Below are 13,282 nucleotides of genomic sequence, written 5' to 3'. Positions count from 1 at the left end.
GAAAATCATACAAACTCATAGTAAAATCCAGAAATATGAATTTTCCTTAAAAACTAATAAAAATATACTAAGAACTAACTAAATCATACTAAAAACTATCTAAAAACAATGCCAAAAAGCGTATAAATTATCCGCTCATCAGTTTCTTATTGAGGATTAGTTAAGTATGAAAAATCAAGCTTGTTCAGCATAGACTTAATGAACCTATGTTTAAAACAGGTTAGTTGATGGAGGGAAATCGTCGGTTCAAAATTTTCTCAAAATAATCACGTTGCAAGTATAGTTCCAAACTAACAGATAACTCTCAATCAAAGTTTAATTTGTTTGTCACTTAAGCCAAACCAATAAAAACCGAGAGTATTTAAACCTCGGGTCGTCTTTCAAAGAAATTACAGGAAAGTGTGCATATTATTGGTTATGAGAATTTTAGGACTTTTTAATATGACGAACAAGAGTAAATTGTAAGAAAGTAAAGAAGCAAATAATAACTAAATACCAAAACCAATTAAACTAAGACAATTAAAGATACTAACTAAGAAAAGTCTTGGCAAGGGTTGAGAGTTGAAATTCCTACCCTCATTATCATCCTCAATTGTGATGGTAAGTGTATTTTGCTCTCACATAGTTATCCTCTAACAATTGAAGAAAAGTCAAGTGAGCAAAATTAACTCTAGTCCACAAGCCCTAGTCAATTCCCAGTGAAGGACTAGATTTAGTGGAGTTCAAGCTAATTAGCAACCTTCAATTACTAATCAACACTAGATTTTGATAATTCAAGAGTCTCCAAGTTACCAACCCAAGTCAAGAATACAAAATTCTACTCTATAATTGAAAGAGGCATTTTATCAAATACTTAATATGCATAAAAGAAAAAAATAGTATAAATTGCAATAATGATAAAAATTTATAACTACCAATTGCAAGAAAATAATAGCAATCACTCAAACAAACATCAAGGAATATAAAACATTAAAATTGTGTTAAAGAAACTCCAAATTGACAAGGGTTCATTAACATAAAAGGTATCAAAATAAAGAGAGTAACACGTAAAAAAACTACAAGAACTATGAGGCTAGAAGAAGGAATTGTAAATGAAACTAAATTAAAGCAAGAATCAAAATCTAAACTTAGAAGAGATCTAAATCTAAAACCATAATTTCTAGAGAGAGGAGAGAGCCCCTCTCTCTAGAAATCTCTCTCAAAACATTCTAAAAACTAAATAAAATTCAACGTGTGTGTTCTTGGAATGTTTTCCCCTTGAAAGAGCTTCAATTCAGCTTCTGGGCATCCAAAATTGGGCCAAAAGGTCCCAAATCGCGAGTCACGTGATTTTTTAATGAAGTTATGTGTTCAGACTTGTGCGTACCTAAACTTACTGAATTTCGTCTTGTGCGTACGCACAGAAAGTTGTGCGTATGCACACTTCAGTGTGTGTGTGTATCTCCTTTGTTTCTTCTTGTGTTCTCCCATTTTGCATACTTTTCTTCCACTTTTTCCAAGTCATTCTTGTCTAATTGACCTGAAATCACTGAACAAAATATATCATGGCTCGAATGGAATAAGGTGGAATTAAATTGATCATATTAAGCACAAAATAGCATATTTTCATACTTAGGTGCAATTTAGAGAGGAATCACAAAAGTATGTTATTCAAGTGAATAAATGTGAGTTTATGTGATGAAATCTACTCATTTCAAGCCAAAATTTACCATCAAATATGGATTCATCATTGGTCATTCATATTATTACAAAACTTTTAATATTCTTTTATAAGAAAAGTGAGTTTTTGATTTTTGGATAATTAACTGATTTCTTTTAAAAAGGTTTTGAAGTTTTAGATAGTTAAACCATCGATTTTCAAAAGATTCATAAGATAACGATAATCACTGATCTCAAAAATAGTTTTCTTATTAAACACCTTCATATGACAATTCTAAAACTATGTGGTGAGACTATGTGTTTAGGTTCTCACCCCCTACAGATTTATCTTTTCAGGAATCAAATAAGCCTTTTTTCTATTTACTAGAATGATTCAAAACAAAAACAGAACATATCGAATTGAGATCCAATAAAAAAGAATGACACTCAAACATGTAGTATATGAATTCTAAATTTTCTCCTTACTTTTCCTATAGCAAAATCGAAGCTTAATGATTCTCACTAGCCATTATGTTAATCAATTCTCATAATTGTCAATGATACTTTTCTTTTTTATTGGTAACAGTCTTCCATATTATCCTTATATCTTGATCTTGATGGTTGATTTTTTTTAAATATAATCAAATGAGCATTTATACCAATGTCTATCCTAAAATTTTATTGCACAATGAATCAAACCATAAATTAAAATCAATCCTCAAGCAATCAACTAAATGTTTGTCATTACAATAAATAATAAAATCTTTTCCAAACTCAAAAAATTTATTTCTTTTTTATTTTTCATGTTATAAATTTTTTTACATTAATATTAATTAGAGTTGATTTAGTTAAATTATTTTGTTGTTATTATAGTATGAGTGTGGATAATAATAATAATAATAATAATAGTTTTTAGTATAACAAGATATCTACTTATTAACAAAAAATGTTTAGATATATTTTAAGGTTTTTATTGTAGTTATTGTTATTAGCACATATTTAGAATAAACTACTATTTCTACCCACGAAAGTTTTAAACGCTGTCAAATCTATCCATGAAAAAAATTAAAGTTATACCCATGAAATATGGGCCCGTACGACAAAATTATCCAAACATTGAAAAATCACCTAAAAGTCCCAAATTACCCTTTTTTCTAATCCTAATCTCAACACCCCTTCCCAAATATCTACCCTCTCTTTTTTTCTTTTCATGAATTTCACCACCTCATTCACCAACACTGCTGCCACCAACCATCAGCCCCAAATCTCAACCTTCCCTTTATTCTATACATAACACAAAGAATAATACAAGCTATGATAAAATCAATACAACTACTCATCATCATCATCATCATCATCATCATCATCATCATCATCATCATCATCATCATCATCATCATCATCATCATCATCATTTTCTTCTAAGCCTTAATGAAACTTTCTGATTGTTTTGATCCTGCCCTGACCATGATAGCTCTGACGACGACCATCAACACCAGCCTATCTTTGAAACGCGTCCTGCTCCGCTACCAAATCTGCCAACTGAGACACTGTTTTTCATCTCTTGTTGGTTCGAATCATCCTCTATAGTTTTAGTCTCCGGCCACTGTCCCCAGTGTCATGCTATCCACACTGCTTTATTGAATCGACAATTATCAGGTACCAAGAGAAGTAGTTACCAGATCCTAGCTCATAGCCGCAACCTCTTTTGCTGGAAATTGACGCCACCAACTATGGTTTTGTTGATGATGGTGTTGGTTGATTCTCTCTTAATTTGTATCTAAATGTAAGATCTTCTAGTTACGCCTTAATTGCATTTTATTCCTTGGTTCTCGATCTCTTCTAGAATTGAATTTTTCTATGGCTCTTGATCTGAGACCTCACTACCCCTTAAGAATTTTAGAATATCTAGGTATGAGTTATTGGTGGAAATAAATAATAAAGAAGTATAAGAAGTAGAAAATTCAAAAGAACTGAATAAAAAATTTGAAGAGTTCATTAGGAAGATGAGACAAGAAATCAGGATTGAAGGGAGAGGATCATGGTCGTGAGAAGTGCAATAAGAAAGAGGGTGTAGACGATGGTAAGGTAGGACTGAGGATTGATGGCAGTGGTGTAGGTGGTGAAATCCAGAATAAAGGGAGGGTTGAGATTTAAGAAAGAGGTGTTGAGATTATGGTTAGGAAAAAGAGTAATTTGAGATTTTTAAGTAATTTTTCAATGTGTGCATAATTTTATCGTACGAAACTCATCTCATAAGTATAATTTTAATTTATTTTTTTCAAGAGTAGATTTATTAGTGTTTAAAACTTTATGAATAAAAATATTAGTGTACTCCACAAATTTACTATGATTAAAAAATAGAATATAAAATGACATATTTCAGTTTACAGAATCTTTTTGTTATTAATTAATATTATTATGATAATTATTTTCATTTATTATTATTTGTAATTAAAAACTTCTTCTTCTTCTTAATTATTTTGATAGTTTAATTACTATGCTAGTTCTCGTAATTTTACTAAATTTGTAATTAGATTTTTATATATTTTTTTAATTAAATTCCTATACTACTTTTAATTTTGTAATTAAATTCTTATCAAATAAAAATATTAGAGTTAACAAATTATTTTTCTGCAAATTAAAAAAATATTCTATTAATTTTAATTTTTTTAACATAGAAAGAACTTAATTATAAAATTAAAAATAATATAAAATTTAAATAAAAAATTATAAAAACTTAATTATTAATTTAGTAAAACTATATTAACTAACATGATAATTAAACCTATTTAACTACTTTTAACGATTTACATTTAAAAAAAAATCAAAGTCTCACTCAATTGATTTCATTTTTCTAAAAAAGTAAATTTCAATTAATTAAAATCATTACTAAAATTTTTGTAATTATGTATTTATTTTTTCTGTCAATTCAAATGGTTACTAACAATTTTTTTAGAAAAAATAAATATTAAAAAATTGAGTAACCATTTATCTTTTCTAACCACCTCTATATTAACAAAAATCATTGATAAAATTTCAATATTTTGGTAAATCTCAAATCTGACCCCAATATTCAGAAAATTCGCCACCGAACACAGCCTTTTTATACATGGTATAGATGGCCAAACTTTTCACTTGTATAGGCTTCTAGTGTTATATCATATGTCTCTGTCTGGCTTCTTTGTCAAACTCCTCATTTTCCTCATTTTCCCCATTTTCCCGTTCTTTAAACAACACCACCTCCACTCAAATCGGCAAGCCCAAATCAACCAATGCCGTCACAGGTCTCCGACCACCTGGAACCATGGCACAACCTCCAAGACAAGGTTGTGTTAGTCACCGGTGCTTCCTCCGGGCTCGGCCTGGACTTCTGCCTCGACCTCGCCAAATCCGGCTGCAGGGTCGTGGCGGCGGCTCGCCGATTGGACCGCCTCAGGTCTCTGTGCGACGAAATCAATCAGATGGCCTCGCCGGAGAAAGGCAGCGGTGCAAGTAGCCACCGTGCGGTCGCCGTGGAACTCGACGTGTGTGCCGATGGCCCCACCATCGAGAGGTCTGTGCAGAACGCGTGGGACGCGTTTGGGCACATTGATTCCTTGATTAACAACGCTGGCGTAAGAGGTAAATCTAAAACTCTTCGGAAACAAAATTGTGATCATTATTCTTGCCCGAAAATAAAGCTTATCTATTAGAGAAACCATAGTGCTGCATGTACATCTCAAAGCTGTTACTAATAAGCCAGTTATATAAAATAGAAAAACTCTTGGGGCAGCAATTTTTAATATTTTAAGCACCAGCGCAAACACCAAATTATCACAAATAAATTTTAATAATTCATATTTGCAAATTCTAAAAAATGTGAGTGCAAATTTTATTGATTCATGTGTGCAAAATTCTGGTAAATATAAGTTCAAATTATATGTTTATTGTGTGCAAAAGGTTTGTAAATATGGATGCAAATTATTGCTGGTCAAGTCCTAGCCAAAAGAAATAATATTTGCTGGTCTTTTGTTCTATAAAATATATATATATGAAAATATGAAACACATATAAATATGAATTTAATTTTGATAGTTTTACACGTGCATCTAATTATGAAATTCGATGTCAACAAAAATAACTATCTTTTAGGTTGACCTGGTCATCTAAAATGATGGTTGTGATTGAACTACATCTTACACTAATGGTATCAAAATTAAATTTTATAAATATTTACATAACATTTTTGAACTCCATTACGGAGTAAAGCATCATTGTTGACGGTTTATTGTGCTTTTGAATCAGTAGCTGTTATAATTTATAGTTGAATGGAGACATGCTGATGGAAACTCCAGGTATTCCTTGATGCTTGCAACGGTTTGCACTGGGTCATGTGTTTGTAGCCAGCTTGAGGTTTCTTGAAAATAGGCACAAGGAATTTTTCTTTTCTTCTTAAAAAAATGATTAAATAACTAAGTTGAGGAAAATTGATTAAAGCGTGTTCTTTCCTTCAAGTATAACAGACAAATTAGGCACTACCAAAGTACCAGGAAAAAACAAATGCAGTGTGGTGGATAATGTCAATTAAACTGGTGAATGAGAAGCTCTCTGCTTGTTAATTTTAGAAGATTGAGGGCGTCTGCAATTTCTTCGCATCGAACTACTGAATTGAATATTGAGTTCTTGGGAAACTGGAAACTACATAGTTCGAGGCCAACAATTATAATGTTCTTCAAAATTTAGGGGAGAAAGAAAAGAAGAGAAGTCTGATAGTCATTGACATTTACTGATGTACTATTTATAAGTATTTTGCTGTGTTAGTTGATTTTATAAATACTGAGAGCTAATTTTAAGGATAATTAATATCCTTTTGGATTGATAAATGGTGTGAAGATAGGAACATGAGAAATAAAATATAATCACTAATTCTGTTGCACTAATATAGTCCCTAATGGCGAAGTCGAAGAGGTACTATGCTTAGTCCCGCATGTGCTGGTGTTATGTGAATCAAGTCCAGATGATTACAATGATTCAAAAAGCAACAAAAATGAGTAGAACTAAGAATAGCTGATACACTGGTACGTGTGTGGTGTGTGCTTGTTTGATGGCCTTGTTAGCTAAATCCTTTCTTGTCTGTCGTTGCTAGTGTGGATGTGGTGTAGAAATTTAGTTGGGGATAAATAGTTGCTGCTGTAATGTGCCTAGTCTGTGAGACCCTCATGGTATGGTCGTAGGGTCTGGCAGATTGGCTATGGGTAGTATCTTATTTGACTGATCCGAGGTATGTGTGTTTGAAGTGAGGGTGAAAGGCATAAACTCTTTTTTGGGATGAAGTTTTGAATTATCACTACTAGAGCTGAAATGAGTGTCATTGTGTTAAAAAGGATTTCTGACCAGCAAGTGTCACTACTTGTTTTGGCACTGTCACCTCCACCTTGGCATGCATACCATATGGTTTTTTGATTATTTCTTCCCAAGACTTTTCATGCTTCCTTTTCTGTGTTTGAGTTGTTTTAGTTACACAACCAATTTTTATAGGAACATTACATGTAGTATGTGAAAAAGAAAACATAATCTTCATATCACAGTAGGAGACTAACTGATTTTCCCCATCTCTGATATTTAACATGTATTGTGTGAGGTTTTAGTATGAAAAATATGAAAGCATTTACCTTCTTGTTTTGTCTAGGAACTGTTAAATCGGCGTTGAAATTGTCTGAGAAGGAATGGGATCATGTTCTCAGAACAAACTTAACTGGTTCTTGGTTGGTAGCGAAATATGTATGCAAACGCATGTGTGATGCAAAGCAAAAGGGATCTGTTATTAACATTTCTTCTACTTCTGGTCTGAATCGTGGTCATTTGCCTGGAGCTGCTGCATATGCATCTTCAAAAGCAGGTGTCATTACACTAACAAAGGTAATCTTTGACATTTTCTTTTTCTTCTAGAATCCAGCTCTTCATTTATATTTATATATAATTTTTCTTTTTGCTTCCCTCTTTAAGTTCCCCTGTTCCCCCTTAGTTTAAATTTTTTTATTTAAACTATTTTATTGACTTAACGGCAATAAATGAGATAAGCTGGATGAGGTTGTAGTTAGTTGGCAACCATTTTTGTACTCAAACGTAGTTGAAATAATAGTAATGGAAGAGGAAGATCTCTCGGAAGAGATGAAGGACGATTTCTTAGCAATGGTGGAACAAGGGTAGAAACACTCTCAGGTGAGGGAAGAGTTTGGGTCTAAAGAGAAAGGTGTAGGACATGGAATTTGGGAGGACAACCATTGACCTGAGAAATCGTTGTAGTAGTTGGGAGGTAGTGAAGTGAGAGGAATTGTGAAGGCCATGGAGAGAATGAGCAGAAGGAGAAGAAAGGGAGGATGACTATATCCGAGTTCGAAATAGCTCAGCCATCCATCCAACTTAATCGAAACTGCTAGACCTTGACCCTGATGCCATGGCTTGCTTCCGCTTTCCATGACCAATCGGGATGATGCATTGGCAAGGAAGTTTGGTGGATGAGGATATGGCAACCATCCAACACCTGTCTGCTGCATTACCCCGAATGGGAAGACAAAACAATGGTCCTTAGCTTAGATGCTGATAAGGCCAATCAAAAGGCGAAAATCAGCTCAGTTTTTGTTGAGAAATTTGCTTGAATATTGGTTAACATGTTCAGTGATTGCTATAATTGATGATACGGAAATTGAAACCATATCTCTGCTGCATATCTTTGCTGCTGCCTTAATGGATCCCGGGCTAATTTTCAAAATAACCTAAACTAGGAATTTGTTGGCGCTTATTAAGGATACCAAAGAGTAAGCTTTTAATTGAGAAGATAAGTTTACAATGGCATTTAAGCATAAACCATTCCTGGGGCATCTACATTAACTTTACATAAGAATAACCTTGCTTGACTTTGTGCTAAAAAATGTGGTATACGTTATTCAAATATACGTTTTATATAGTTGTCCAATCACCTTCGCCTGTTTAGATGACCGTTTATGTGGTCAATGTAAAAGATAGTAATTTTTGTTGATGTGACATTACGTAATTGGATGTACTTGTATAACTTGTGTGTTGATGTTTGGCAGGTTATGGCTATGGAATTGGGGTCGAACAAAATTAGAGTGAATTCTATTTCCCCTGGAATTTTCAAGTCTGAAATCACTGAGAGTTTAATGCAAAAAGATTGGTTAGATAATGTGATGAAGAAAATAGTACCATTGAGAACTTATGGCACATCGAATCCAGCATTGACATCTTTAGTTCGTTACCTGATTCACGATTCATCTGAATATGTCACCGGCAATAATTTTATTGTTGATTCTGGAACAACTCTAGCAGGTTTACCTATTTATTCTTCTCTTTGAATTGTGTGTAAATGTTGCTATACCAAAATGTAAAATTATCTTCCCCTACATCTGCTCGAGCTGCATCTATGAAGTTTTCATATATATATAAACTTAGTGGAAAAAATATTTCAGTTATGTTCTTGTAAAAATAAAAATAAAATTTTAAAGTTAAATTATAGTCATTGTCTTGAATTATATCAGAACTATGCTCGCCAATATCACCTCTTTAGTTGACTATTATACCCTTATCTTTTTTGTACCGTTTGCACTGGTAAACTTTACACTCAGATCTCCTAATGATAATGTAACTATCTATTATCTCGTGACCTTTTTATATGTTTCTCGCCTGTGTTTTAATATCTTCTATTCCTTTTTCTTTTCTTGGTTAAATTAAAACGGCAAAAAAGTCCTACATGAGAAAGTTAAAAGTTTTTTTTTTTTTTCTTTATGACGTATCTGCTCTATGCATGGAGAGAAGGTAAACATGACCTTTGCAACCGAATAATATCGTTTTAATTTATCAGCGAAGACTGTATGTGGTGGATATAGTGCATGAATGGTAAGTGTATGCTACTCAAAACGAAGAATGATAAATATGTAATGATAAATATGTATAGTTTAAATAAGAAGTGCCAATTTGGGGTTTAGCTTAGTTTGTTGTTTTCACAAGAAAATTCAAATTCCTTGTCTTATATATATATATATATATATATACACACTGAGGGCAAAAATCTCTTTTCTTTTTTTTTTTTTTGATCAAGACTAAAAAGGTTCTCTCATCTTCTCTATTTACAAAACCTACTAGTGCACTACCCTGTGCGGTGCACGGGAATACGACGTCAACTTGCGTGGTTAATTGATTTTTTACTCTATCAGGTTTGAGTCAAGAAGTGTTGATTATGAATAACACAGTACGAAACACTGTTACAACTCTCTGTATTTAACTATTTATACACAAACCACAGAGTTTATCCAATATTTTGAAAAGAAAAAATATAAGAAACTAAATGTCTAACGAGGCAAAAATTAAACAACTCAATTAATTATAGTTATTTTAATTTATTTTATTAAGTTATTATTAATTGACATCAATGGTTTGAAAAATTAGATTTTATAAAACAATTCCCATAATGCCGTATTCTTCTCTTCCTCTCTCACATCCCCATAAGATAACGCACTGTGATTGTGTCCCACTCCCACTCGAACTACTCTCGCCATCGTCGTCCTTCAGGAGTGTCATCCTCCCTCACGATTTGCACCGCCGTCAAACACCACAGCGCCTCCCTTGCGATTCTCAGCGCTGCCAACCACCACAGCGCCCTCCTCGTCGCAATTTATCACCACCACACTGCCATTCTCGTCGCAATTTCTCATCACCACCGCCACAGTCTCCCCTCGCGGTTCATAATCACCGCCACAACCCTCCTCCCCTCACGGTTCGCAATCACCGCCATACTCCTCCTCTCCTCTCGATTGCATCTTTGTTGATCACCAATGTTATATATGCAGGACTATGTATGAATCTCCAGTACCGTCAACAACTTGAAAAAATGCTGTTAGTTCTTGAAATCCTTTCTGCAGTGTGTTTTATTCCACAAATGTTCTCATCACCTAAATCACCTTCTATTTGTTCAAACAATTGTTCAAGCACTGAAAAGTTTTAATTTTTTGAACAAGAAAGCTCAACACAATACAGTGGAGCAGCATACAATCAAACTGAGGACATTAAAATAAAGGAAATATAGCAAAGTAAATCAACTACCCCTGTTGTCATCTCCGGCATTGCCATCAACAACAACACGGTTCCTGCTACTCCACTCTCTATAACTGGTCAAGGACCATTGATACACCTCTTCTGAACCACCTTCTTTGGAATTAAAAATACGTCTGTTCCTCTCAAGCCATATATTCCAAATGACCGCAAAGAAGCACCTTAACCACTGATTCCGCTCCTCATTACTGTTCACGACACCTGTCCAACTCTCAAAATGTTCCTTGAGTGAGCCCGGAATAGACCACGCTCTCCCGAGATCAGAAAGCCATCGACACCATACCTGCCAAGTAAACTCACACCCCAGGAACATGTGGTAAATATGTTCAACATCTCTTTTACAAAACACACATATATTGTCCCCATGCCTAAGTATTCCCAATCTATGTAGTCTTTCTTTAGTGTTTACTCTTTCTATCAGCACAAACCAAATAAATAACTCCACTCGTGGTGGCGCCAAACCTTTCCAAATGGTTCTGGTGAAGCTGAAACTTGTGATATCCTCTGGGAGAGTCTCTGATTGCACCACCTGCACAAAAGAGTTAGTTAAAAAAATTCCTTCCTTGCCATACTTCCATACAAGTCTGTCTTGCTTATCACTTGCTAGTTTTATAGGCCTTAAAACCTCATGTAACCTGTTCAATAATTCCAACTCCCATTGATATAGGCCTCGCCTCCACTGGAAATTCCATACCCACTCTAGCCCATCCCAAAATCCGCAATCCCCTATGACAGATCCTTGCTGGTTTGAAATAGAGAAAAGTCTCGGAAACCTCAACCTGAGGGAACCGCCTTGTAACGAGACATCTTTCCAGAAAAGAGTCCTCCTGCCATCACCCACCTCCATAGACAACCCAGTAATCAACTTGTCCCTTACATTACTATCCTTGAGCTGCAACTGGCATATGTCCTTCCACGGTCCCCCTTTAGTAGGCATTTGCTGAGATGATAACATCATATTGGGCTTCAGGTCGTAACAGGAGCAAACAACCTTCTTCCATAAAGGGCACTCCTCCTTTGAAAATCGCCACCACCACTTAAATAGTAGGGCGGAGTTCCTAATCACTGCATCTCCTACCCCCAAGCCTCCCTCCTTTTTAGGGGCCTGAACCACTTCCCACTTGACTAGTGCTATCCCATTCCTACCTTCCTCCTTACTCCATAAGAATCTTCTTTGTAATGATATCAACTTTTCTGCCACGGCCTTCGGCATCTTGTACAGGCTTAGATAGTACACTGGCAAGCTATTCAACACAAACTTAATAAGGACTAGCTTACCCGCTTTTATTTAGCACCTTAGCCTTCCACAAACTGAGCTTTTCCTCAACCTTGTCAATTATCGGCTTCCATGTCTTTACCAGCCTCGGGTTTGCTCCTAAAGGAATGCCAAGATAACGGACTGGGAGGTTCGCTTCTTTACATCCCAATAAGCTACACATGTTGTCAGTCCAGAGCTGTTCACAATTGATTGGGATTAAGCTGGATTTATCAAAGTTAATCGTTAACCCCGACATAATCTCAAAACACCTTAAGAGTCTGGCATAGTTTCTAATGGTCTCCTCCTCCGGTGGGCAAAATAAAATAGTATCGTCTGCAAACTGGAGATGTGATAACTCTATGTTTTCCTTCCCCACCAGCAGCGGCGAGATTCGTCTGTTTCTCACTGCCTCCCCTATCATCCTGTGTAAGACCTCCACTACCAGAACAAACAAGAATGGGGACAAAGGGTCACCTTGTCTCAAGCCTCTCTCCATCTTGAATGGTTTGGAAGGGGAGCCATTTATCAGAATTGCCATGGACGCTGAACCGATACACTCCCTAACCCACTCTTTCCATCTCCGCCCAAATCCCATCTTCTGCAGCACAATATCCACAAAGTTCCACTTCACTCTATCATAAGCCTTCTGGAAGTCTAATTTAATAATTGCCGCCTTCTTCTTCCTTGCCTTCAGCCATTGCACTGTTTCGCACGCAATCAGAGCCCCATCATGAATTTTCCAACCTTTCACAAATGCACTTTGAGTCTCCCCTACTAAGCCTGGCATCACTGATCTCATCCTTCTGACCATCACCTTTGAAATGACTTTGTAGATGCATCCAACCATGCTGATCGGCCTGAGGTCTTTGATCTCTTTGGCTCCAGTGAACTTCGGAGCCAGAGCCACCCAAGTAACATTGGAATCAGGCGGCAACCTTGATGACCGAAAGAAATCCAGAACAGCTGTCGAGAACTCCGTGCCGATCTCATCCCAGCACTTTTTGATGAAGTTCATATTATACCTATCACTTCCTGGAGCCTTAGAGGATTCACAGTCCCAAACAGCCTCCCTAATCTCCACCAATGATGGTATGCACTCCAATGCACTGGATTCTTCTTCGTTAATCTGATTAACCAGACCGTCTCTAAACCCTATTACCGGGGATCTCTCCTGGTGATACAACTCTCTGTAGAAGTCTCTGATGGCAATCTTGATCCTACCTTGATTTCTTACCAACCTACCATTAATCACCAAAGCATCGATCCTATTGTTCCTTC

The 13,282-nt window shown here is 35.5% G+C and overlaps 2 protein-coding genes across 2 annotated transcripts; one reads left to right on the top strand and one right to left on the bottom strand.

Annotated features, from left to right (window-relative positions):
• Positions 1-4,668: 4,668 nt before the first annotated feature.
• Positions 4,669-9,153, top strand: LOC112727591 (uncharacterized). The gene is made up of 3 exons (XM_025777397.3): positions 4,669-5,262; positions 7,310-7,539; positions 8,715-9,153. Exons 1-3 carry the CDS (start codon positions 4,914-4,916, stop codon positions 8,991-8,993), a joined length of 858 nt encoding a protein of 285 aa, XP_025633182.1. The 5' UTR covers positions 4,669-4,913; the 3' UTR covers positions 8,994-9,153.
• Positions 9,154-10,729: 1,576 nt separating this feature from the next.
• LOC112730174 (uncharacterized) lies at positions 10,730-11,959 on the bottom strand. The gene is made up of 3 exons (XM_025780274.1): positions 11,382-11,959; positions 11,209-11,275; positions 10,730-11,029 (listed from the first exon to the last, which is right to left on the bottom strand). Exons 1-3 carry the CDS (start codon positions 11,957-11,959, stop codon positions 10,730-10,732), a joined length of 945 nt encoding a protein of 314 aa, XP_025636059.1.
• Between the last annotated feature and the right edge of the window lie 1,323 nt (positions 11,960-13,282).

This window comes from Arachis hypogaea, chromosome 12 (assembly GCF_003086295.3).
Source record: "Arachis hypogaea cultivar Tifrunner chromosome 12, arahy.Tifrunner.gnm2.J5K5, whole genome shotgun sequence".
NCBI classification, from domain to species: Eukaryota; Viridiplantae; Streptophyta; class Magnoliopsida; order Fabales; family Fabaceae; genus Arachis; species Arachis hypogaea.
This window is presented reverse-complemented; position numbering and strand designations above follow the sequence as displayed.

What these genes read in the sequence shown, in the direction of transcription:
- LOC112727591 (XM_025777397.3), top strand. Translation starts at nt 4,914, where the DNA reads ATGCCGTCACAGGTCTCCGACCACCTGGAACCATGGCACAACCTCCAA. An exon ending in TAACAACGCTGGCGTAAGAG is followed by an intron (nt 5,263 to 7,309) that starts GTAAATCTAAAA and finishes TGTTTTGTCTAG; the next exon opens with GAACTGTTAAATCGGCGTTG. An exon ending in GTGTCATTACACTAACAAAG is followed by an intron (nt 7,540 to 8,714) that starts GTAATCTTTGAC and finishes GATGTTTGGCAG; the next exon opens with GTTATGGCTATGGAATTGGG.
- LOC112730174 (XM_025780274.1), bottom strand. Translation starts at nt 11,959, where the DNA reads ATGCCGAAGGCCGTGGCAGAAAAGTTGATATCATTACAAAGAAGATTC. An exon ending in GAGTTGGAATTATTGAACAG is followed by an intron (nt 11,276 to 11,381) that starts GTTACATGAGGT and finishes TCTTTTGTGCAG; the next exon opens with GTGGTGCAATCAGAGACTCT. An exon ending in CACCAGAACCATTTGGAAAG is followed by an intron (nt 11,030 to 11,208) that starts GTTTGGCGCCAC and finishes TTTACTTGGCAG; the next exon opens with GTATGGTGTCGATGGCTTTC.